Raw genomic sequence first — 27,555 nt, 5'->3', positions numbered from 1 at the left:
GACGTTCTCTATTTAACGACGGCTTTTCACGGTCCCAGATGGCCCACTATAGTGTTAAAAGCATTCTACTTAAGTGCGATTTCCACCTAAGGACGATTTTTTGTGATCTCTTGAAAGTCGTTAAACAGAGAGCCAACTGTATTAGATTTCATAATTTTTATCTCTTAATTTTGGATAAATATACAATGCTTTAAGTGTTTCTTCTGTTTTATGTCAACAAATACATTAAAGCTATATACAGTCAACTCTCAATAACACAAAGTTCCAATAGACCAGCTAAAACCTTTGAGTTATTGGAAGTTCCCCTCCTAGTCTTTTTAAGAATAGAAGTTGTCTATAATAGAAAGGCTTAAAACTCACAGTTTGGATTAAATTAGTTATTAGTACTACATAAAAATATGTTTACAGAAAAAAAGTTATCTTTGACTTCTTATTTTTGTTTCTTTAATCACATCTTGAAAATTCGTTAACTTTGTGATCAATTCAATAGCAACTTATCCACAGTTGCAGAATTTTCCAGGTAACATCAATGTTCATGAAATCTTTCTACCCAGCCCACATCAGCAAAGTTTTTCTCGAGGAGGAAGATGAATATTGTTAAGAAGCACCATTTCAAATAAATTCTCCCCTCAGCTGTTAAGCAAAGCAATAAGTAAAAGGAAAAATGTACTTCTCTTTTCTCTTTTCTGGCTGTATTTTAATGCAAGAAATGAAAATAAAACTTTCTAAAAACTTTTGACTTACAAAACGTACATTTAGAACAAACTTTGTTTTAAAAACACTCAATTTTTTTTTGAGACCCAATGAAAACTAAGATAAAGAAATATTTAGGCTATTGTGCGTTGACTGTCTGTAAGACGCAGGTTTAAATAGAGATATTGTAGATCAAACTTGCCCTGAATAGCTGCACTGAAAATACGACTAATTGCAGGTTACCCCACCTTGCTAAACATGGTTATTAAATATTCAGCCCTACATATTTTCAGAAAAAATAGCTTGAATTGCACAATATGTATTGGAAAGTACAGTTGGCTCTCTGTTTAACGACGGCTTATCCCGGTCCCAGACGGTCCACTATAATGTTAAAAGCATTCTATTTAAAGACACTTTCTACTTAACCCATTAATGCCTGACATTTTTTTTTTCAAAGATTTTTTGTTTACGGGTTGCAAATAGTGTTTAATAGACAGGAAAAATAATTAAAAAAATCTAATGCAAAAAATAAATGTTTTATTAATAACAGAAAAATTGTCCCTAAAAAGGGACGCTAGGCATCAGAGGGTACATGCTTTTTCAACGACAAATATTTTTTTGCCGACGATTTAAAACTTTCCGACTTTGTCATTTTTGTTGAGTTTGGTGTCAGCAAAATGTAAATGCTGCATAATTTGCTCAAATCGATTTCTACTCATTGCAGAACTAATTACTATGTCGTTGACATCAGTTGATGGACTCCAGTAGAGTCTCCGCTGGGGCAAGCATGCATATCCACTTGTTAATAGGATAGCCAAGAATAAACGCAGCTCCTCTCGCGTTATAGAAGAGTATGTATTGTTTTTTTGTCGAGCATAGAGGGTGCTCTGAAAAACAAATTCATCTAGTATTTCATCTGTAAAAAACTCTTCAAATATTGACACTGGTGTCCATTCAACATTCAAAAAGCTTGGTGTTTTCACATTCCATACATTTTTTTTTATATTATTGATGGATATATCTTTCTTAACCCTATTTCTTTCTGTATTTTTTTTCTTTATTTTTCTGCGTTTGCTTGGAAGATGCTGCTCAACATCATCACTGTCACTTGACTGACTATCTCCAACACATACTACCTTACCCTGATTAACTTTTCTAATGGTCATTATAGCAGAAGATTTCAACTGTTGACCTGATAATTGATTAACATCAACTGAGTCATCCGGCCCACTGTATTCGTCAGTAATTTCACTAACTTGTGAAGGTGGACAAATGCATATATCAGCCTCCTTGAATTCTTTATCATCAGAGAGCTGTTCCAGAAGTGCTACGGCTTCTTCAAAGTCAGACAAAACAATGAGAAAATCTCAATGAGTTACTGAAGATTATTAATGTCAAAAAATAACTCAGGTTTCAAAGAAGTTAATTTTTGAAACAGTTAGCTTTTCAAATTTACCTAAGTATTTTTCGAAATTGCAGAAAAAATTGTTACTGAAATATCTTTAAAAAAGGTAGTTTTATTATTAATTAGTCTTTTTAATTTTTAAAAATAAAACATATTGCCTATTTTTTAGTCTAAAAACATTTAATAACTTCTTTTGAGGCCAATTTTGAATTCTAAGCAAGAAACTAGCAACGATTCAACAATGCAGCCTTTACTGCCTAGCGTCCCTTTTTAGGGACGCTCTTAAATTGCTATAAAATCCATAAAATTTTTAAAATCTACAAAAATGCAAGAAAAGGTAAACTGAAATATTGATCAAAGTAACATATGTATCAAATACAAATTGATTTACTTGTTAAAAATTTTGAAAACTTACTTTTTTGTTCTTGACATTGTGAACAATGAAATTCTTCACGAAGATCATAACAAAATGGTTACAGAACACACTTTATAACGATTATCTGCTGCCGTCTGCTAGTAACGAATTGAAACAATACTAAAGTAATAAATGAACACAATTATTGAGTTGAAATGTTTACTTTTGGGAAATTGAGACACAATTTTTGGACCGTCCCTAAAAAGGGACGCTAGGCATTAATGGGTTAAGGACGATTTTTTGTGGTCCCTTGAAAGTCGCTAAATAGAGAGCCAACTGTAGTTAATTTATATATCACTGACATTTTTGTTTCATTTCTAGACTCCTTTAATGACATTGAGCGGTCACACAGATGGAGTGAGCGGCATACAGTGGACTGACACAAGTGAAGTTAGCACCTGTGGTTTAGATTGCACTCTTAAGATTTGGGATGTTGAACTTGGTGGACTGAAAAGTCAACTGGTAATTATATTTTATACATTTGTGACACAAACGTAATTATCCTTTACGTATTAACTTTTGTGTCAGAAGATCACACGAAGATTGAACTGGTCAAGTTCAAAATTGGAAATATTCCAACATGGAGATCAGTGTTGAAATAAAATAAATAAATAAATAAATAAGTAACTATTTAATTCACATATGAATCCAAACTATTCATTTTCATCATTGCATGTTTCTTCATAAATATTTGAAAATATTAGCATTGAATTCAAGAACAATTAAAATGTTTATTTTTTAGCAAAAAGTTAATAAAGTTAGGGACAATGTTTGCAATTCTCAAACAGCATTAATATAAGATTTATAGTGTCAATACATATATAGCTATTTGTACAATTTAAACATTTTTTAATTCTTATTTGTTTATGTGAAATCAAGAGTGGGAAAATTTGAAATTTGGACTTGAACCCTCTTAACATGGAGATAAATAAAACTAATTTAATAAAGGCTGTAGCCGGTTTCTGTGATAAATCTGCCCTTGCACTTTTTTGACTTGCACTTGAGGGATCATTTTGGTGTTGAATAAAAATGATTTAGCCAAATTTTCTGCTCTTTATCCCAAACAACCTTTGAGTCTTCAAAAAAATGTTTTTTTTCGGTTTAATTTTTTTTCATAATAAAATTCAAAATTACTGAATGGTATTTTTTTTCCTTATTCTTAGGAGTAAAATACATGAAAAATTATTATATTCGTAATTTTAAAGCAAAAAGGCCAATTTTTGTGATTAGTATAAGTCCTTCAAAAAATTAATTTAAATAAAGTAATTGTCCAACAACTGAAAACCAAAGTTCTAAAAATTATTTTTTTTTTTAAACAAGGAGAAAAAAAAATAATGAGCTGAAGAGAAGCAGTTAATAGTTGCTAAGAGTAAAAGAAAGAAAAAAAAGTAGTAGTAATTGCCATTTCAGATTAATGAATGCATACAAATTCTTCTTCAATTAACATGAGAGAATCACAAGGCTAATCTTTTTAATGTTGGTTTAGTTTAAACATTTACTTCTAGAATTCAGTCACTGAGAGCGATGAAAAAGATAAGTGAACATACACACTTTGTACATTTTTAATTTCAGGAGCATTTGTTTGATTTTATCAACGCAACAGCACCAAATTTTTTAGTTTTCTTCAAATGGTAAAAATTAAATATTTCTTAGGACGGTACATGTCTATTTTTGCCATGGTAATTATAAGTGCACAAAAAAAAAAGAAAAAGATCCTGCTGTGATCTGTATAATGACATCCTATTAAATGAATTATATGCTTGTTAAAACTTTTTTTCTCTTCCAGAATGGTTCAAAAGCTTTTCTCGCCATTTCATATTCACCTATATCAAGACTAATTGTGTCAGGATCCTCTGATCGCCATGTTAGGTTGTGGGATTCTAGATCAAAAGGTATTTTTCTTTTTGCACTTCCTATATTCTGTGAAACCTCCCTAAAAAGACCACCCACTCGACCACAAAAAAAGTGGTGGTTTTCTGAATAGAGTAAAATGTAAAGCTATTGCATACCGCAAGTTATGAAATCAATTTAACATATTTCATATCCATATATATATATAAATGTATATTTTAAAGAACATTGAAGTTTTCTTCCATTTTTACCAATCTTTATTTCTAAACATTCTTTAATCATGCAATATACGGATAGCCCGGTTACGCCACCCAGAGACTGCAGTTTTGTCCTTCATATGGACACATCAGTCTGTAATCATGGTGGTAACACAATCGGGAAATCAGGGAATTCTCAGGGAAGTTTTATTTTCTGGAAAAAATCAGGGAATTTCCCCTTTATCAGGGAAAATTTTTTTTATCGCTTGTAATCACTCTAAGATCAGCCCCAGATCAGTCTGCCTATTCCCTTCGACCTTCAGCTAATATGCATTTTCTGCAAGTCACGCTGAAACGCCATTTTGTTTCCTATCGTGTTTCGCACTCTTCGTACTGAAGAGCGTTCGAGTTCAGCTGCGCAGTTCGTTCCTGAGCGCATTGCAACATAAAGCGAGCGATCATCCAATGTAGAGCCGAGCTGTCCTCTGTTTATCAAGTGACGTCATGGACTCGCTCCGTCGCTGGCTCGCCGGGCAGTTTGGCTGTCGTGTTGTGCTACCGCAGATTGAAGTTGTTGGCGTGGTTTTCGGTAGATTTCTACTCACGACAAGGTAAGTTTAAACTTTGAATTTTCATATTATTGTCGCTATTTGTTAATTAAACCTGTTTTCTTATAAAAATATTGGTTTTTTAAAATTTATTTTCAAATTCTTTTCAGAATTGGGAGCTACCACGTGCAAAAGCTGAAGTTTGCGATGTGCGCGATAATTTGATTTTCAAATGTTAAAAGTAAGTAGAATTTCTTTCTAAATTATCGCATTTTCGTGTACATTCCATTTAGATAGTTTGTTTTTTTTACATTTTATTTAATTTTCTGCTTTTTCATATTTGCAGTTGGTTTTCGCTCATGGACTCTGAGGTCTGCTGAAGCGTAATTATCCCGTCGTTTTCAGTGAATTTCTTCACCTCGTAAGGTAAGTTACTTTGAATTTTCATATTTATGCTGCAAGCAAAAACTGTTTTCTGATGAAAGATGAATTTTTTTAAAAAATTAATATTTTATTCATTTATTTATTTTTTGAGAGCTGAACTAAGTTTAAGAATTTTCAAAAAATTTGATTTGTATGCCTTTGAAAAACCTTGAAAAGTACTTCAAAAAAAAAAAAAATCATTTTCAAGTATTAAAGCCTAGAAAGAGTTTTAAAGGTTTCTGAGAGCTTGAATTATTTTAAAAGTTGTTGAATTTTTCATCAGTGCTATCTTTTGAACATGTGTTTGATATGCATATGCAGCCTTGCGGAAGTTGCTTCTGGTGTTTAGGATTTCAATCTTTTGCATCTTGTAAATCCTACTTTTATGTTTTAGACACTTTAAATTAGTTTGACATATGCTATTTAGGTTAGCTTTTTTGTGTCAATTTCAATAAAACATGAATTTTTTTTGTGGAAAATTGTACCTTGTGTTTGAGATTTCAATCTTTTTGTGCCTTGTAAATGTTTTAATATTTTAAACACTCGAATGTTAGTTTCACATGTGTTGTATAGGCAAATTTCATGTTTAATTTAACCGTTTACCCGCCAATGTTCCAAAAATGGAACATCATATTTAAGTGAAAATTTTCCCAAGAAATAACGTTAAAATAAACAAGTTTTTTTTAACACAGTTTAGTCTTATTTCAAAGTATTTTTTGATTTCCTGCTTGATTGTTTATATGTTTTCAATTATTTATTGCGATTTTTCAAAGATGAGTGTTTTTTTAGCTTTTTGCAACTTTTTCTTATAAAATTTACCAAAAATTGGTTTTTTCAGAAAATGTGATGATATTTATTATAGTTGTGAAAAATACTTCAATATATGATTTTAAAATGCTTGTAGAAATGTACAATGATATTTCCGAAAGGTGTACCCCTTCAAAATAGCATGTTCCAATTTTGGAACAATGGCGCTTTTAGGGAGTCAAATTTCCAAGAAGTAAATCGTTCGACTTCCAAGGGGAAATTTCATTTTTCGTAATATATGTTTCTTTTTTCTTTCTCATTTTGAATGTACTCTGATGTAGATGTTGGCAAAACCAAGTAAGTTTATATTTTGAAAGGATATGACGTTTCGTTAGCAAAGAAAATAATAACAGTCTTCTGTTTGACGGACTATATGGCTCCGAATCCACACCTGCTCGGACAGCTGCATTGTCACGTAATAATAAAAAATAATATTAGTGAGAGTTTTATTCTTCATATTTTAAATGCAGTTCAATAATTCGCTAGCTTTGTTTTCGGGCGAAAGGAAATTCTGTTTGACGTATACCAACTGTTCATAAATGTTAAAAAATGTCTACAAGATTTCTTACTGTAGAACAAGCTGTGGCTTATTTAGAGACATTGTCAGATTCGGATTTGTCAGATGTAGATATATGCCAATTACCCCCTGATGAACTAGGCAATATCACTGAGGAAGAATAGATGTTGACAGAGATGAAATCCTACAATTTTTTGGTTTGTTGCTATTGAGTGGGTACCATTCTGTTCCTTCTGAAGATATGTATTGGAGCAGTGCAAAAGATACATCTGTGCCAATTGTACTAATAGTTATGCCTCAAAATCGTTTTCGAAAAATAAAAAACAACTTTCATTTGATGGACAACCATGAATTAAAACAAAATGACAAACTAAGAAAAGTTTTCCTTATTTACGAAGAATTGTGTAAAAACCCTCAACAATTTGGTGTATTTCATGAAAAATTAAGCATAGATGAATCTATGGTTCCCTACTACGGTCGGCATTCATGTAAAATGTTTATTAGATGAAAACATATAAGATTCGGCTTCAAAATTTGGATGCTGTGCTCTTCAAGTGGATACCCATATTCCATGGAGATTTATTCAGGCAAAAAAGAAGGATCCCCTGATGTGCAATTAGGATCCAGAGTTGTAAATGATCTATTATCAGTTTTGACTGACACGTCGAAGCATGAAGTATACTTTGATAACTTTTTTACATCATATGACTTAATTTCTCAGCTATCAAAAAAAAAAGTGTACGAGCAACAGGAACAATTCGTGAAAACCGAACTGGCCATTGTCCACGGAAATCCAAAAAAGCCCTTTCTAAAGAAGATCGCGGAAATTTTGACTATCGATCTGATGGATTAGTGTACATGTGCAGCTGGAAAGATAATGCAGTGGTTACAGTAGCATCTAATTGTTATACACATGAGCCACTTGCATCTGTAAAATGTTACTCAAATGCGCAGAAATGCAAGATAGATGTGCCACAACCTCATCTTATCAAGAGATACAATGAAGAAATGGGGGGTGTGGACGTCTTGGATAAACTTTTAGGGAGCTACAGACCTTATTTGAGGAGTAAAAAATGGTGGTGGAATCTTTTTAGTAATGCGCTGAATATTTCAGTTGTAGCTAGTTGGTTACTTTATTGTGATTTACACGAAGTCAAGATGAAGCATTTAGAGTTCCGAAGAGAAATAACAACTCACCTCCTAAGAAGAAAAGTACGAGTGGAAAGTCCTCCAGGGCCTCGTTGTCATTTACATAAACGGTCCAGAATGTCTGACGGACATTATATTGTATCTGCATCCCAAGGACGTTGCGCGGTGTGCAAAAAAATACGACTATGAAATGTTTCCATTGCGACAAACGACTTTACCAGCAACGCTTCCTTTCATATGATGGGCATTAGATATTTCTGTATTGGATTTTCTGAATTCTGATATGTACACAAATGCAATTTCAAATATTATTTTTTCCGCAATAAAGTATGCTAAGATAAAAACCGCATTCAAAACCTCTTAGTTTAAAAAAATTCTCTGAAAAAAAAAAACTTCATGCAAAACGCCAATGTTCCAAAAATGGAACACACTGAAAATCATAGTAAAAAATTTTTTTCTGGAAATTTTATTTTATTTCTGTATTTACTAGACATAAATAGACATAATTTCAAAAAATTACTCAAATTTGATCATCCGTCAATAGTTCGGCGGTTAAACGGTTAAGCAAATAAAATTGATTTTTGAGAAATATGCCAACACTGAACATGGTTCATGAAAGTTCACTTCTCGTGTTTGAGATTTCAATTACTTTGCATCGTGTAAATATTTTTATATTTTGGGCAATTGGTTAAGAGTGCGTAGGGTTTCAGAAATGGGGGTACCACTGTACCAGGAGGTTAAATTACGCTTGGAAAGGCTCCCATACTTGCTCGCCGACAGAAATTTTTCAAATATTGTGAATAAAAAAGCATTTTTAAAGCGTATGAAGTAAGAAATAACCTAAAAATGTAAAATTTTACCGACTTTCGTATCTACTTTCATTTCTATGCTAATGGGGGTACCAAGGTACCCCTAGTGACCCCTGTGAGCATGCCTTTTTTTCCTTATGTATGCTACCTTAGACCTAGAGATGAACCAAATACCATAATTTGCGAAATACTGAATAATTGTTTCAAAATTTAAACTATAATGTTTGAATATTACACCACTCTAAAATGGAACATGTTTATCTATTTTGAGAGATGTGAATCTGCATTTCCCTTTAAATAGTAAAGTTAATCACTCAAGGAATGATTTTTAATTTAAAATAAATCATTCCAAGAGCAAAAGCAAATTAATACAGTCAATGTCTAATGTGGTTTATGTTTCTCTGCAATCCTACTTAAATGGATGCTAAATTTCTTTTTGGGTATGTGATTTGTATCTGATAACTGGTAATCATGGTATTTATTATACTGTCATAAAGGTCTTGCATTTCCTTAACTAACCTTAACTACAAGCACAATCCCAAGTTGCTTAAACTGTCATTAACAAGTTACAATTTATCTGTTATGATAAACTCTTTGGTAACTGATAAAAAATTGTATTGTCACTAAAATTGAGAAAGAAAATTCAAACATTGCCAGATATTTTTATTTTTCTTCTAAGAGCAAAGGATTATAAAACTTCTCTTACCGTGACTAATTTAATTAGGTTTTTTTTAAAGCTAATTCATATGGTATAAAACTTAAGAAATTAAAGATCTGTAAAATTTATTTTCCAAGTGTTTACCTTTTTTTAAGCTACATATTTAATAAAACAAGCAGTTAATAACAAGTTTGTTTATTTACTTCATGTATTTGTTATTGCATTCTGGTACCTGTGTCATATTTAAAAGAGTTTGTAATAGTAAGGCAAATGTCACTTGTCATAAGATTTAAGAAGAAATGAAAAGCAACAAAATTTATAGTTAGCATCTGAGTGTTTCCTTGTATTTAAATTACTTTCAATGTGATAAAATAAAAAAAGTTATAGTGTGAATTTTGTGCTGTGGCACAAAATTGTAACTTTCATTCAATGTAAAAAAAAAAGTTTCTTTACCAATTTTTGAACATTTGAATTTGTTTACTATTTGATGTCCGTATGTATGTGCATATGTATCTCGCATGACTCAAAAACGATATGTCCTAGAAAGTTGAAATTTGGTACGTAGACTTCTAGTGGGATCTACTTGTGCACCTCTCCTTTTGGTTGCATTCGGATGTTCCTAAGGGGGTCTTTTACACCTTTTTGGATGGACATCGTTGTTAATGTCAATGCAAACTCAACTGGTGCTATAATTTGGCAAACGCTTGGACATGTTACCAAGCTTTTGGTCGCCAATTTTTTTTGCCAGCTTGGCAACCCAAATTTTTTTTCTAAATTTGTTCTCATTTTGGCCACTATTGGCAATATTTAGAGAGTTAACCATTGAGTCACATTTTAAATGTCCAATATTGAGAAAATAACTTGTATAAATAGTTTTTTTTTCTTCAGTTCGCAACAAACTTGGGGCACAAATATTTAAAGTTTCTTTGCTTACTCCAAGGGATCTATAACTAGTCTTAAATAATTGGTGTAAAAGGAAGGCATGTGATGCTCATCAGCTCGTTTTCTTTTCTTTTTTGCTCGTCAGGTTTTGACTAACTACAGGCATTTTTATATTTTAGTTTTGTATGTAAAACTTTTTGGTTCAAGATGTCTTTTTATTATGTTGCGATGCTGACTAGAAATTTTTACATTTACTTGGCATATTTTGGTATGACCTAATCCAGATATTTTTTGCTACTATCATTTTGTAATACATTTCACTTTTGGCTTTTATTTGTTTTTAGCTATTCAGTTATTTATTTTTTATTTCTTTTTAGAATACTTATATAAAGGGAAAAGATGCCTAAATGTCATTTTCAAGAGCAGTGGTGCCAAAAATTTCCATGGATACAGCGAGTGCCAGGTCAAACGGATAAAGCCTACTGTAAGCAGTGTTTTATCAGTTTCAGTCTAAGCAACATGGGTCATACTGCTGTAAAAAGCCATATGAATGGGAAAAAGCACATTCAAAAGGAATCAAGTTTATCCATCTCATCAGAATTGGGAAATTTTTTGACATCTGCAAAATCTAATGCAGTTACACCTGATCCTGTACCCAATGCACCTGATCCTGCCCAAGATATTACGTTGGTGTCTGCTACAGCTTCTGTGGTGCAAGGGACTAAAACTCAACCAAGTACCACATTAGATAAGTTTGTGCTGAAGGATAATGTTACCACTTCTGAAATCATGTGGTGCATCCAAACTATTCTCACTCATACATCATTGCGAAGTGCTGAAAAAGATGTAAAGTTGTTCTCCAATATGTTTCCTGACAGTGCTATTGCTAAAAGTATGCAACTGTCCAGAGTAAAGATGGCATATATTATAGTACATGGACTTTCTCCTCTATTTGAGAGGAGCCTACTGGATAATGTAACAGTTTTGGATCATGTTGTGATTGGTTTTGACGAGTGTTTGAACAAAATCACCCAAAAGCAGCAAATGGACTTAAACGTGAGATTTTGGGACCCTAAGTAAAATCTAGTGAAAACCTCTTATTTAACCTCTGTTTTTTTGGGAAGGAGTTGTGCTTCAGATTTGCTAGAAGCCTTTCTTTCGGCAGTTAAGCCTTTTCATTTGAAAAGTATTGTGCAAATTTCCATAGATGGCCCAAACACAAATTTAAAATTTTTCAAAGAGCTTCAGAGACACATTCTTGAACAAAATCCGGATGATCCTGAGATGCTGTCAATTGGATCATGTGGATTACATGTTTTAAACAATGCCTTTAAAGCAGGTTCAAAGGCCAGTGGTTGGTCTATATTTGAATTTCTGAGATCACTGTACTATGTATTCAAAGACTCTCCTGCAAGGAGGGCGCGGTATTTTGCTTTAACGGAATCTAGTTTATTCCCGAAGAAATTCTGCAGTGTCAGGTGGCTAGAGAACTCTCCCGTTGCAGCACGGGCATTAGAAATGCTGCCGCATTTACAGACTTTTGTCACAAATTTGGAAAAGGAGAAAAATGAACCAAGTAGCAGAAGCTATTGTGTTATAAAAGAGAGCTTAAAGGACGAGCTATTATCTGCGAAGATATGTTTCTTCAAGATTATTGCAGATGAAGTGGAAGGTTTCCTAAGAGAATATCAGTCGGATAGTCCATTAATTCCGTTCTTGTTTTCGGACTTAACGGCATTGGTCAAAAGTCTAATGGAACGATTCATTTTAAAGAGCACACTTAAAAAAAATGGAGATGTTATGAGCATTGACATTAACAATCAAGAAAATTACATTGCTGCAAAAAGCATTGACTTAGGTATCTCTACTTTAGCAATAACTAAAAAGGCTAAAGTTTCGGAAACAGAAATTAATAAATTCAGAGGTCAATGTAGAAAATTTCTGATTGCTTGTATTTCTAAAGTGCTTGAATGTTCTCCCTTGAAGTACCCCCTTACAAAAGCTGCTTCTTGTTTCGACCCTTCTGTAGCTTCAAATGAAAGCATATTTTCAACAAGATTGGGAAAGCTTCTTCTCATTCTACTTGAAAAAAAGTGGATCACTCCATTTGAAGCAGAAACTACAAAAAAGCAGTTGAAAGATATTTGCAGTAGATCAAGTGTAATCGAAGTTTGTAAAAATTACAGACGTTATGGTCCTGAGAAAGAGCGAATCGACACATTTTGGTTCAATGTTTTAAGCGTTGAAGGCTGTCCCAAAGAGTCATTAAAAGTATTAAAATTGGTGATGATATTTTCACATGGAAATGCCAACATTGAAAGAGGTTTCTCTGTGAACAGTGACTGCCTGTGGGAAAATATGAAAGAGGATTCTGTGATTGCAAGAAGGAGAGTATATGACTATGTTACTATGAAAGGTGGATTGTCCGAGATGCAGGTTACCCGTGAAATGTTGCATGCTGCCCGCAAGAGCCAGATACTCGGAAGCTCAAGAAGCTCAGCGCAAAGAAGAAACAAATCAACAGGCATTGTTAAAAAGGAAGAGAGAGGCCACCAATCTAATAAAAGAACTGGAATCAAAAAAAGCAAAACTGTTGATGCAGGCGGAAAAAGAAAGACTTCAAATCGAAGAAGAAATTTCTGCACTAAAAATTGTTCAAAAGAAATAGCTGTTTTTTTTTTTTTTGTATTATTTCTCATATCCATTAAAAGATTATTTTTTCCATTTTGAAACTGATCAATTATCATATAAAGTCTTGTTATTTTGGTATGTTAAAATCTTGTTTATTTTAAAATTTTGCAAAATAATATTTGATGAAAATATAAGTAGGTTACTTTAGTGCTGAAAATCTTCTGAATGTGATGTTAAAATTTAGAACACAAAATTTACAAAACTTAAAATGAACCTTTTTTCTATCTTTTTAAAAATAGTTCTGACAGTTCAACTATTAGCTTCAGTCCACTGTTTTTTGCTCACTAACTCAGTTTTCTCATCTAGAGGGGTTGTTTGAAACATTTAGAAGTTCTTTGCAAATGTTATGCATGTTAATGTTGTTTTAACCTTGAAATACGTGTGATAGTCGCGATTGTAAAATCAGGGAAATTTTTGGAGCTCAATCAGGGAATTATCAGGGAACTTTTTTTCTAGGTTTTTGTTACCACCATGGTAATAGACAGTTCAATGAGATATATTCCAGACTGATGACTCCATAACAAGGACAAAGCTGCTGTCTCTGGGTGGCATAACCGGGCTGTTGGTATTTTCAAGTAGATTGATAGGTCAATGTTCAAAATTTTTACCAAGGCTATATAATTTGTTGTTTTGTTAAATAGAATGAAACCTCTCAAACTGGCTACCTTTGTTTAGCAGCTGGTTTCCCAGAGCACGAAATTTTTGGCTTATTCTTATAAATGTTAAATCAGCCCTTAAGAGCGGCCACTCAAACCCTTCTGAGTGCCAGGGTAGTAGCGAGTCTGGGCTCCAAAATAGACTGGCGACTACTCTACCATTTCAGTTATCTTTTTGACCTGTATCCTTTCATTAAGTGAACAGGTAGGTGTTCTCTGTGTTTTTGTAGTGCTGGGTTTTTTTGTGTGTGTTTGGGGGATTGACCATTTTAGTAATCTATGAGGACTGATATATTTTTCAAAGAAAGAAAACAATATTTAGCTTTAGGGTAGATTTAAATTTTGACATTTTTATTTGTTGATTCATGATTGTAAAAAAAAAAAAAAAAAAAAAAAATTAATTGTGATCTTTAGGGGTTTTTTTTGGATTTAGATGAAGTTTTTAACATTATTTGTGATAAATAAAAATTGGTTTTCAAAGGAGCAAATTTTAGAGAAAATTGATGATATCATCCCTAATTCGACAGCCATAGCTGCTGACTCAATTCAGGATTTACTTTAGGGGCATTCCAAGGTATTTGGCTGTTACGGACTCTACACTTCATAAGGATGTTTTAGCCTCCTACTCATGATTAGTGCAAATAGTAAAATTAAACTTTTTGTAAATGATTAGTCCTATGTGTAGTTATGTCATAACATTGAAAAAAGTTTAGATTTGTGTTGAATTTCTAAAGATATAGGAAGATATATAGCATGTTACGGACTCTACACTAAAAAGACATGGAAATTTTTGCTTAAACTATCTTCAAATTTTCTGTGAAAGTAATAACTACTCTTACCTAATGAAGGTTTTCCACTAAGTCTCAGTTTATCTATAATACATTTAAGCACCAAAATATTTTTTAAAAAGGTAAAAAATATTTTTTACAGAATTATTTACTGAAGAACTGCACGATTATGAACATGTTACGGACTCTACATATTTGTCCAGGGTTCGTACGCTCCGGGAATTCCGGGAAAACCGGGAATTGTCAGGGAAAATGACACTGTCAAAAATGTCAGGGAAAAGTCAGGGAGTTTTCAAATTTTGTCCTCCAAAAATTTTTTTTTTTCCATTTTTTTTTCCCAAGGAATTAACTACCATGAGATCTAGTCTTCGTTTTTATTGTGATTTCACGAAAAAAAATTGTAAATTTTTATCTAAACCGACATTTGCACTTAAAAACTGCGATCGAGAAATGAACGTTTTTTTTTTTTTTTTTTTTTTCACAACGAAAAATGCGCCAAAAGATCGAAGATTTTCTTGCATGGAGTCAGTGAGGGGAACGCATTTCTTTCTACTGCCTAAAGTTTTAGATGGGTTGCCACTACATTCTATTCGGTTCAGGGTTCGTACGCTCCGGGAAAACTTGGAATTATCATGGAAAATGACATAGTCAAAAATGTCAGGGAATTTTCCAAATGTGTCCCCAAAATTTTTCTTTTCCCAATTTTTTCCCAGGGAATTTGGTTTTATGAGATCTAATCTTCATTTTTATCGATGTATTTAAAAAAAATTGTAGCAATTTTAAAGCAATGAAAAAAGTGGCGACCCAAAAAATCTTCAGCAGTCGCCATTTTTGGTTCTCAATAGTTCCCAAGGGAAAAAAAATCAGGTGAACAGCAATTATGTACAAACTCAAAAGGAGAGAAGACAATTTACTGCTTCGGAAGCACAACCTGTAGATGGGAAGATCGATCGGGGAAAATAGGTTTTTTTTTTTTTTTGATCGGAAAATCATTTCAGCTACGTGTGAAACGCAGTCGCCATCTTTGGTCATTCACAAGATGGATGTAGATACGATCCTAAAATGCCTAAGTTTCCAAAAACAAAGCAGAATTGGATGTTTTCTTTAATTGAAAACTGATGAAAATAACAAAAAATGGTCTACAAATTGTTTTTCTATTGTTATTTAAAATAATTTTCTTGAGAAATAAAAAATTTTGTTCTTAAAACTTAATCTTATCCTCACTGCCTCGGACGCAAATGTGATAAAAACTTTTCAATGAATTGTAGTTTCATGAAGATTAATTATTTTTTAATTGTCTTCATGCGACAAATTAAAAAAGTTATTTCTTATTTTTGGGCATAGCCGCCATATTTGGTCATTCCCAAGATGGAAGTACACAAGACTTTTTAAGTGCCTAAGTTCCCGAAAACGGCATTGGATGTTAATTGCAATGCAAACTATTGAAAACAACACAAATTGTGCCTTTTTTTTCCGGATAATTTGTAATGATTTTCTGGAAAAATGCAAAATTTAATCTTTATAACATTTTTTTGTTTTAATTGATTTAGACTCTTATGTGCTAAATACTGACTATTTTGCTTTTATTGTATCATTTTAAGGATTATTAATTATTTATTACTACTTTTATACTACAAATCCAAAAATCTACATATTATTTTAAATTTTTCACTTTGTCGCCATATTTGATCATTTGCACAATGGAAATAGACTTAAACTTCCAGAAACAGAATTGGATGTTTATATCAATGAGTAACATTGAAAATAACATTAAAATGTGCAAAAAGTTGTGAATTTTTGAAAATTAACTGATACTTTCTGGAAAAGAAAATTTGAAATTTTAATGTAAGCGTCCTTTAATATGTGAAAAAAAAAAAGATTATTGGCATTGGCCTATGATCGGCGGATGTTGATTTTTGTTACTATGCATTACATGGTATGCAAATTGATGCAACAAGTTAACCATATTTATACTAAAATTTAGCTTTGCATTTTGCTCAATATGTTTTGTGTAACCTACTTATAAGAAAATAAAAAGTATTGTAAACCAAAAGCGGATGCTAAAAGGTTGCTGCAGGACTACAGCAAAACGCTATAATATTACGCGTGACATCAAAAAAAACCCTAAAATAAGTTGAAAGTACTCTGTTTTCAACAAATAGTAAACAAATTAAAACAATTTTGAACAAAATGTTTAAAAAAAACTTAAAATTTTGACAGAGAAAACAAAGGAAAAAAATCTAAGTTTTTTTTTTTTTTTTTTTTTTTTTTTTAATCTAAGGGGAGAAGTTTCAGTTCTTCTGCATTGCTACTTTAAACAGTTTTAATTATTTTGAAAATATTACTATTTAAACTTAAATTTTTAATGATGCGAGTAACCTGGAATTTTCTAAAAAACAACCTGGAAAACCTGGAAAAGTCAGGGAACTTTTTTTAACCAAAAGTGTATGAACCCTGTTGTCACGTTCGAGTATTGTTTGAATTATTGTTTATAGAGTGTAAACAACAACAATACTACCTCATTGTTCAATAGTTACAATGATAGAATCAACTGTTATGACTATTTCTTCATCATATAAGTGAAAGGTGCCCACCTGAGGGGGGGGGGGGCATGCCGCAGACTGTGCCATTGAAGTTTTTTAGGGGGTGTTTTGAGGGTTATTTTTCTCATTTTTGGGGAGAGGTTTTTGATATTATGAGGGAGGGGGGTTTTGGGATATTTAGGGGAGGTGCACCCAAGCTCTAGGGGTGGGGGGGGGGGGGGGGCAGATTGATGGTGGCCTCTTGTTGGAACAGACCAAGTGATATGTTGATTTCTTCAGTCTTGAATTTGATATTAGAAAAGATAGATTTTAATGCAAATTTCACTAACAATTCAACTTTTATAGTAGAACCTTGGTTATCTGAAGTGATCAATTCCCGACCATCTTCGGTAAGTCGAAATTTCTGGATAACTTTTTTTTTTGGGGGGGGGGGACATGTTAGGAAGAAGATGTTTTTATGCCAATACTTTTTAAATTGCTTTTTTAAAGTTAAGTTAAATTTTCTGTTAATTCAATTTAAAAAGGCAACATTTTTTGCTTCAGGAATCACATATATTTTTAAGCAACAAAATTTTGTTCATTTCCGGTTTAAATAATTGCATTTAATTAATTCAATGTATGATCAGTCTCAGTCATGTATGGCACGAAAGATCTTATATTTTTGTTTAATGGCCCTAATATTAATGTACTACATGGCATCTGACTTCCTTACTTTGTTCCTTTATTTTAAAGTGAAAGTGATTTTTTTCTAATTTTTTGTACAATATATACTCGTATTTTATACTGGAAATTTTTCAAATGTCACACTGGAAATATACTGAAATTCGGGATCACCAGATCAGTCAACATCCCATAAGATAATAGGGTAAATTGGGACTCGTTAGACCGGCCTTGATAATTTTAATATCTTTTTTTTTTTTTTAAATTTACGACCAACAAAAAGTAGCGCCTATAGCTCTACAATTCCTATAATGAAATCATATTGTAGTTGTTTTGAACAAATTTCAGAAACTGTTATTTTGGCAGTGCTACTTTTAATTGATTAACTCTCATAACTAAGCAACTTTATTTTTTTAAATGGTTTTCATGAAGAATGAAGCAATAAATTGAATTCCTCTCCTAAAATAAGTTTTTTTAGTTATAAAGTATTAGCAGTTTATTTTTTGTTGTAGGGAAAAAATCAGGACAACTTTTTTTAGACCAAGTACCTGGGGTATGTTGCTTCACTTTTAGAAAACACACAAAAACTTTTAGAACAATTAAAAAAGCAATACTCCAGTATTAGCAATAGTGAAGTTGCTAAAAACACAAATTGTGCTGATTGTTGAAAAAGTAACAGATGTTGGTAAATTTTAATTATATTGATCTTTAACTTTGGTTTTTGATTATAATCATAAAACATTTGTTTGGTACAAATGTTGGATAATATTTAACATTAAAATTGTAATAGAAGTTGGTTTTGTAATGTGGGGACCCCGGGACTGTGGCAGGTTGGTTCACTTCACAAAGTTTTCTTAAAGTATTAATGGGGAAAAAGGTAATGAATTGAAAATTTTCTGGGGTGGTGAGAAATATTTAACTCATGGTAGAAAATAAAACTACAAATTGAAATTTATGATGAGATAAAAAAAAAGAAGAAAAGTAGAGAGCCAGACCAATGTGCTCTGACTACCCCTATACACTTACTTGTTCAGTCAAAATTCTTCTGAAAGTCCAAGTTTTTTTTAAAGTATAAGTTGTAATTTCCTTTAAAGGGCTACTTATTTTTTTTTTTTTTCTTGTGCAGGCTGTTCAAACATTTTGGTAAAGAAAGAGCTGTGTTGAAACGGTTGCCAAATGTAGAGTCCGTAACGTTTTGTAGAGTCCGTAACCAAATTTAGAAAATTAATTAAAAATACCGAATTTAAATAATCATGAAACTTATTTTAGAATATTGTAACACCATAGGTGAAGTTAGAAAACATTCAGTTTAGTGATATAAAATGCATAAATGAAAATTTTAACAAAACTTTTCTTCTAATTATTGTTACGGACTCTACAATCACCATTTTCACAACTTATAATTTTTTAACGAATGCACTTTTTCATTAAAATTATTATATGTAGTAGAGATAATCCTTTACTTTATTTGTCCCAAGCACCAGTTTTGGCTTGAAATTCGGTTCAAGTCACTATTGAAGAAAAATTCAATGTAGAGTCCGTAACGTTAAAAGTTGTATTTTTGATGTTTTGATTGCGGTTACATGATTAATATGAAGTAAATGAAGAAAAAAATATGACATGTGTGTCCTTTGGAATGTGCTTTTTTAATATATATAAAAATTTTAACCTTTTAACAAGTTTTGTTACAGACACCCCTATGTCACAAATACCTTGGAATGCCCCTTTAACAAGTTAAAATTAAATTTGAAAAGAAAAAGCAGTTTCTGTAAAATACAGATGTAAACATACAGTTGTGAACAAATGCAAACTTCTTTTTGAAAAAAAAAAAGAGAGAGAAATCTTGGAAAAAAAAAACTTTTTTACTCTTTAATTTCTTAAAAAATCATTTTAAAGTGTTGAATTATAACATTAGTTGTCTTGTGCGAGTTCAATAACGAAAACCCTTAAGAGCAGTCACCACCCCCTCTGAGCAGCCACATTTTCACGGAACGGCCACTCGGAGAGGTTTTGTTGTATTTATTATTGTTACATTCATGTCGGATTTTGTTCCTTTCGTTGCATTCAATTATTAATGAATTTTATTTTCTTTAGATGGTGCCCTGGTTAAATCTTCATTTTCCTCTCATAATTTATGGGTAACATCTGTAAAATGGTCACCATCTGATGAATACCAGTTCATATCAGGATCTATGGATTCTCTGGTCAAATTATGGGACACAAGAAGGTTGGTTTTTCAAGTGTTTATTTTTATTCCAGGTTGTCCTTTTTTCGATTCTTTACTTGAGTTTAACTTTTTTTGTGCAAGGAAAAGATATTATTCAAAAAGTTGAAAATAAGTATATAATAATATTGAAAATAAGTAAATAGTTTCACAAAATTAAAAAAAAAAGATCTAAATATTTAGTCTTTGAGAGGAAAAAAACAGTGTGAAATGTGGTTATTTATCCAGAATAATAAGGAAAATTTACGCATTATAATGGAGCATCAATTTTAAAAATCACGTAACAAGCCTCGATTTTTACAACAGGATTTAAAACCAACATTTAAAGTTAACCTAATTCCTTATTTGCTTGAGCTATTGCTTTGCAATTTTGATTTATGAGTTCTTGATGCCTTATTGCAGTCTTGGGTTGGGTTTACGGATTTCTAGATTCCACTATCAACTATCCGGAAAATTCGCGAATCTAGTTTAGGATAACCCTTTGAAGTTTGTTTTTGTAAACCTTTTCCCAAGTTATAGATAAGTAATATGGTGTTTTTTAAGAAACCGCTCATATTCTTTTAGGTATTTCAAAGGAATGCTGAGTTTTTCAAAAATTGCCAAAAATGCGTATTTTTTTAAAATGGCGGGAAAATCGGCAAAATGTTGCCGGTTTTTTGGTTCCCTGGTAAAAGATTCTGCACTGTAGTACATATTAGTTTTTTATTACAACACTGTAGTGGTTCAGGGGAGATGAGAGGACATGTCAACCTAGTCGTAAAAAAGGGCCTTGTCCTTTGGAGGTCTGGTTAGGGATCAAAGTAGCATTAGTTTTATAAGTTTTATGTAGGGGGGGGGGGCTTTGTTCTTGGCCGTTTTGAAGTAGTTAAAAAAAAAAGATGATTAAACAACGCATGAATTGCCCAAATTTGCAAAAAACTACAGACATGTGAATCGGATTTGCATTTTATGTGTTGTTTAATTTATCTTAATTTTCATCTCTAGGATATTTGTTTTTTACTTTCTTCTATGTTTAATACATAGAAGAAAGTATTGGTTTAATGCAAATTTTCGAATTTTGACGGATTTGAACGTTTTGAGGTGTGCCGAGTCTATTTCGACCATTTTTGGAAAATATCTGTGTGTAACCGGTTTTTTGTGGCCGCTCTACAGCAAAAACTACCGCATGAAATCCCACAAAATTTGGTGCCCCTATGTGAACTTGTGCCCATTGGTTTTTGGCACGAATTCCTCCAAGGGGGTGGAGCAATAGAACATTTTTTGAGTTATGAGTGCCTGTATTCCCCATGAAGTAACTGGCAGAATCAAACAAAATTTGGTCCATATGTTGCCCTTAACCTTAACGTGTACAGGTGCTGATTCAATTTTATTGTCAATAGCTCAAAAAGGGGCTCAGTAATAGAACGTTTTTTGTAGTCACTTGTGACTGCTATATCTCAAGAAATAATGAACAGAATCAAACAAAATTTTATCGACAAGTAGCCCTTAGAGGGTACAAGAGCTGATTTTATTTTGGCGTCAAGAGCTGAAAAGGGGGGTGGTGCAATCAAATGTTCTTTTTCATTGCGAGTGCTATATCTCAAAAAGTAATGCTGCGTTCTGGATGAAATTTGGAACAAATGTGAGCATATATGTAAACAAGAGTTGGTTCAATTTTAGCGCCAATCGCTCCGAGAGGTGCTCATTACTTTTTTTTTTTGAGAATTAAAATAGCTTTATTAATGCAACAATAAGAAATATAAATCTAATAGACTGTTTGCATATTTCTTGTGATTTTCATTGTATGGGAAATATTATTTCAATTATTTAAAATTTTTAACTGTTGCCATCTTATGTTTCTTAACAAATAAAATATTCGTAAGTAATTCAAGTAAGGCTTTTAAAATAACTTTCAATTTTCGCTCTTTACTTTTGCGATAATTCGGAAATTGGGTCGATCCTCAAGTCTTTTGTGTGCAAAATTTTATTTTTTCTGGGAATATTGCTTTCTCAAACATGGGGAGGGGTTAGAATTCATAAGAAATATATAGAAGAAAGTTTTGTGACGGCCACAACATAATAGTTTATTTCTGCAACAGAGCTCGTCTCCCTCTCCCCTTCCTGAAATGCCATATATAGTTAAATATGAAAATAGATAAATACAATAAAGTTTTGATGGGTAGTATTCTTCTTGATTGAGTAGTGTATTTCAAGTATGTTTAATTTGTTTGTGTATCTAAAATCTTGTTCCACTTGTGGTGTGAGCTTGCCCATCGAAATGCTTATTCACTAATGACAAATAAAATGAAGTGTTTCAACTTGAATTAAATCAAATTTTTTCATTTCTTTTTAGTCCGAAAGCACCTCTATTTGATATTTCTGGCCATGAAGACAAAGTGCTTTCTGTTGACTGGTCTTCCAAAGATCTTATTGTTAGTGGAGGAGCTGATAACCATGTTAAGTTGTATAAATTTAAAGTAAGTAATTTTAAGTTTACTCAGTAACCTCTTGGTATCAGCCTTTGTACACTGCACTGTCTATTTACCTACAGTTACCAACTTACCTAAAGTGTAAAGTAAAAGATTTTAAAACTGTCCTAGCCAAATAAATGTAATAAAGTACACAATGTTAAAATGAAAAATCTCAAGGCTGACACAGGTCCAAAAATTGAGATTTTCAGTTTATTAGTGCATTAAATATAGAAGTCTATTCCGCATCCAGCCATGTAAACCTAATTCTTTATAAACCTTTGTAATTATTTGCCAACGTTAAAAGAGTGCTTCCCATCTTTTGCATCCACCGTGCAACAGTTTTTCCTCCCTCCTGTAAAGTTGCGATTATGTGACTTTCGTTATGCTGGCGCTGAGGTACAGAAATTAGAAAAACTTATAATTTCTAAGTACAGTAAACTCCTGATTACCCATGGGGTGGATTATCTGCGACCTTTCACACCTTCATTTTTTCGACAATGATTAACTGAACAAATGAATCTATTTTTTCAATGACATCAAAGCTTCCATGGTCATCGAAACCTGATTACTTTAAACCTGAGTTTTAGATTGACACTACTTACAACTACACTACTTATTAATTTCTAGATCTACACGACTTACATGAGTAATTGAGTGACCAGACCAGTCTTCTCCCATCCCCTATGAATTTTTGATGTAACCTAGCTTGATCTGTTCAAGTTAGACTTTTAGCAATATTTGCTCGCGTATGTGTGTAATCTATTTGCAATAATGGGCGATTCTTCTTTAACTTTTACTTAGATTATTTGTACATGTTATCATTTTAGCTATTGTTTGAATGTATGCAAATTTACCTTATAATTACCTTATATTTACCTTTCTAAAGATGTTGTATACACTAGTATCGTTTTTTACTTATTCTGCGAATTATCCGCGATTACCGTGCCACCATGTTCCAAGGATAATCAGGAGATGCATGCGATGCTGCTGCTTCTTTCCTCTGCACCAAAAAATTAGCTTTTTTTAATTGGTCAAAGCACTGCTGAAATTCGTAATTCTTTAACTGTTGAAATTTTTATTTTGCAAAATATAAATTGTTAAATTTGAAACAAAAAACAGGAACCCTGGTTATAAAACTTTTATTGAATGTTTTTTTTTTATTAAAATGATATTCAAAAGGATAAAACATCTTTTAGGATTTTAAGTTTTGAGTAAATTCATTTAAAGATAAGTTCATTGAAAAGTTTTTCTAAATCATGCTGTAAAACAGAACCTACCAGGGCTACTAGAATTATAGGCAGAGGAGAATTTCACCTACTATTTATACTGGTTAGCTCAATTTTTTTAATTTTGCCACTTACATTCCTTTGCTTCTCACTGCCATTTCTTTACTGAATTAATGTGAAAGGATTCTTATTGAAAATCTTTTTAAAAGTCATTAACAAATGCAAACCTAAGTTTATCTCTACACTTAGTTGTTGGATTGAAAACTGAAAAATCCCCATGGGGGGAGGGGGGATTGAAACCAACAGGCATTGGACATATTTGGCACATTATTGACCAAAACATCTCCTCTGGAAGGTGAATTCTGCTACATGTTAGCCCAGTAATTAAAGGTTACTTGTCACAACAAATTACGGGTAAGCTAAATTTTTGCTGGATGTTAGTACTTAAAGTATGCACTAAAAAAACACCAAGTTCCAACCCCCACCCCTCTTGCTTCCTCTCCCCACCCCCTTCCAAAACATTGCCAGAGCAGTACTATGATTATACGCTTTTCGTGTCACAACTAATGTGGGGAACTCTGATTTTTTTTCAAGATGTTAGTATGCTTTTTTTAGTATATACTTTGCAGATTAAGTCCTAACCCCTCTTGCTCCTTTAACCCTTCGGAAATATTGCAAGACCGGTACTATGATTATATGCTTACAGCTCAAAGATTAATGATATTACCAAGGTATTCCTTTTTTTTTATTTCATTCCTAACAACATGGTAAACCAGTGATGCCTAACCTATGGCTGCAAAGCTGATCAGTGTGGCCCGTTGTTTTGTGAAATGTTACAACTCAAAGAGCACGTTTAGTGACAATGTTACAAATTTGCAGCCGAATATTTAGAAATTGGTTTGTGCAAAAAAGCTGCACTTAACAAAACAAGCACCAAGTAATGATAACAAAAATTGGTTTGCAGTTTTCTTTCCTTTTATGTATTTTCCCATGTCATTTAGAAAAGAGAATATTTTGAAATTCTATATATGCTCCAGCCCGTGAGAACAATTTTAGTATGATCTGCGGCCCTTGGAAAGAAAAAAAAATCCACTGGAGATCACTTATAAACTAATTATGCTACACACACTTTTTATGTAGATAGCTGTTACACTGTTTTACTAACTTAATCGTATACAGAAAACTCACTAAGAGAACAAAATGTAACTTCAACAAATTATAGCTTTTTATCATTACGTCTTGGGAAGAAATGTTTGAACAAAACTTATAGATGATAATATAATGATAGCCATTTAGTTGAATTCGAACTGCAATGTAATGACATTCACTTTAAACTTTTACTACTAACATGCAATATTTTGTTAAACTACAAAATAAAATTAATGCTTGGCTAACTATTTAAGTCTTGCTTTAAATAAATCAGGAACAGTATATTTTAACTGATTACATCATCGCAGCAGATATTAACATTTAATATTACTTTTGGTTATCATTTTTTAGTCTTTTATAAGGGGTGATCTTTTATTTTGTTGGTTTGATCCAAAATATCTTTACAGTGCATTCCACTACAGTTCCCACACATAGATGTGCAATTGAACCCAGCTTTACGACAGCTACAGTTTGTAACACAACACACAATGTTTTACAGTTACATGATATTAGTAGAAGTTCACTTGGTAATTGTCATGGGCTTACGAATCTGTCTGTTGCTTGAAGTACATTGCCAAGCCCATTTTTCAGCAGGAAGTTTTAAACCTAAATAAGTTTGAGTAAAAGTTTCTGTAAAAGCTCCCTAAAGTCAACTTTTGATTTAGCAAAACTTACACTAACTTTTGACACCCCTCATCAACATCTTTTTAGAGTTGACCACTAGATTAAAACTTGGTTATGTTTTAAACTTCCCCACAAGAGTGGGACTGTCAATATTCTTCAAGCAACAGACTGATTTGTAAGCTAATGACGAGTTAAGCTCCTCTGCTCCAAGTGAACTTCTCCAACTGATATCTTGCAATTGTAAAACATTATGTATTACAAACTAATATTAAACGTTAATAATAATAATATCCACTGCAAGGAAATAATCAGTTAAAATATACTATTCCTGATTTATTTCAAGCAATACTTAAATAGTTAGCATTGACATTATTTTGTAGTTTGTAACAAAATATTGCATATTTGTAGTTAAACCTTAATCCATTTTCAACTAAATGTCCATCAACATATTATCTATACGTTTTGTTCAAATATTTCTTCCCAAGACAGCTATAAATAAAAAGCTATAATTTGTTGAAGTTACTTTTTGTTTTTGTAGTGAGTTTTCTTTGTATATGAATGAAGTTAGTAAAATGGTGTAACTGAGCTATCGACTTGGGAAGTGTATGTAACAAAATTAGTTTATAACAGTGGTCTCCAGTGGATTTTTTTCTTCCTGAGGGCCGCAGATCATACTAAAATCGTTCTTGCGGGCTAGAGCACAAATGAAATTTCAAAATATTTTGCTCTTTTCTAAATGACATGGAAAAATACGAAAAAGGAAAGAAAATTGCAAGCTAATTTTTGTTATCTTGATTACTTGATGCTCCTTTTGTTAATGCAACTAATTTTTATATATTTGGCTCCAAATTTGTAATATTGTCATAAATCTTGCTCTTTGAATTGTAACATTTAATGAAACGGGCCACGCAGGTCGGATGTGATAAGTAGTGTATACTTTAAATATAGTATAACTTCAATTTAACAAAAACAATAGTTAAATAGAGGTTATACTGTACTACCATTCTGTATAATTTAGCTTACCCCTAATTAGTTGCAACAAAGCCTATGTTTTACCTTCAATGACTGGCAGGGTTGGCTTTCTGCCGGCAGAAACTAGTTTTTCCATGCCAGTGGCAGAAACTGGTTATAACCGGTAAAAACCGGCAGAAACTGGCAAAAACTTAAAAGTGTCTTTAATAACGCAAGTAATTAGTAAATGATATTTGTTTGAGTAAACTAAAGAATTAAACATCATTTCATCATTTAAAAAAAAATAAAACCCAATGCTAGTGCCCTTGATTTAGTTCAGAAAGGGAACTTATAAATTGCAGAGGCTCGTAGTATTTGGATTAATTTAACAAAGGATAAAAAATCATACTGGGGTACTTAGGAAAGAGGAGCGACATACAGAATTGAATGGGCATTACTGATTGTAATTTGCTCACTATGCTTCCTCTAAATTGTTTGTGATTGAAATTATGTCACGTGCTTCAAGAAGAAAGTGCCAGAATTTTACTTGCCTAGAATTTTGTACCTAATGTCACAGCTTTGCAAAATAAATTGGCCCCATTTCTCAAAACTAATTTTTCTAGACAAATTTTTACCACAACCCTAGTTACTACATGGTGGACCAGTTATACAATAGATGAAAGTTTCAGGAACATTGCTTGCTCCTTGATGCATTGTCTCTGCTAGCTCTTCTATTTCAAGAATATTCTAAAGTTTCTCATTCATGCATATTAAATTGAGAAACTATTTAGATTTTTGGAACCACCTTTTCTAAGAAGCAACTGCAGGGTCCAAACAATATAACATTTGATTCTGAATTGTGATAATATTGTAAAACTGTGCTTTGGTTAACAATTATTTTTTCCATGCATTTTCTACTGTCTGTCAATAGATTTTTTTTTCCTGTCATTTTGAGAGCTTTTGCCAGTTTCTGCCGAAAATGTGGCAGAAAGTGGTTTTTGCCATGCCGGTTTTAACCGGTTTCTACCAGTGGTTTTAACCGCCCCGGCAGAAACTTGCCAGCCCTGATGACTGGGCTATGTGTGAAACTGTCCATAGCATTTTAATTCCACTTAGCAGTTCACAAGTTAGGTGACAGGCCATTTGCCTGCAGAAAATAGGTATATTATACTTTCATTTGGTATGCATTCGTCAATATTGCCATTATTTGCATTGCTCATAATGAAAATGTTCAAACAC

The 27,555-nt window shown here is 32.4% G+C and overlaps 1 protein-coding gene across 1 annotated transcript in view; it reads left to right on the top strand.

The window, feature by feature from the left end:
* LOC129222043 (ribosome biogenesis protein WDR12 homolog) overlaps positions 1-27,555 on the top strand; it is a 30,784-nt gene that overhangs the window by 2,236 nt on the left and 993 nt on the right. The window contains exons 3-6 of the mRNA XM_054856462.1: positions 2,835-2,975; positions 4,300-4,405; positions 19,787-19,919; positions 22,249-22,372. Of these exons, the coding sequence (XP_054712437.1) occupies positions 2,835-2,975; positions 4,300-4,405; positions 19,787-19,919; positions 22,249-22,372 (504 nt within the window). The remainder of the gene's footprint in view (positions 1-2,834; positions 2,976-4,299; positions 4,406-19,786; positions 19,920-22,248; positions 22,373-27,555) is intronic.

Source organism: Uloborus diversus, chromosome 5 (genome assembly GCF_026930045.1).
Source record: "Uloborus diversus isolate 005 chromosome 5, Udiv.v.3.1, whole genome shotgun sequence".
In the NCBI taxonomy this organism is placed as follows: domain Eukaryota; kingdom Metazoa; phylum Arthropoda; class Arachnida; order Araneae; family Uloboridae; genus Uloborus; species Uloborus diversus.
The sequence above is the reverse complement of the archived record's forward strand: the minus strand, read 5'-3'. Positions and strand labels throughout refer to the sequence as shown.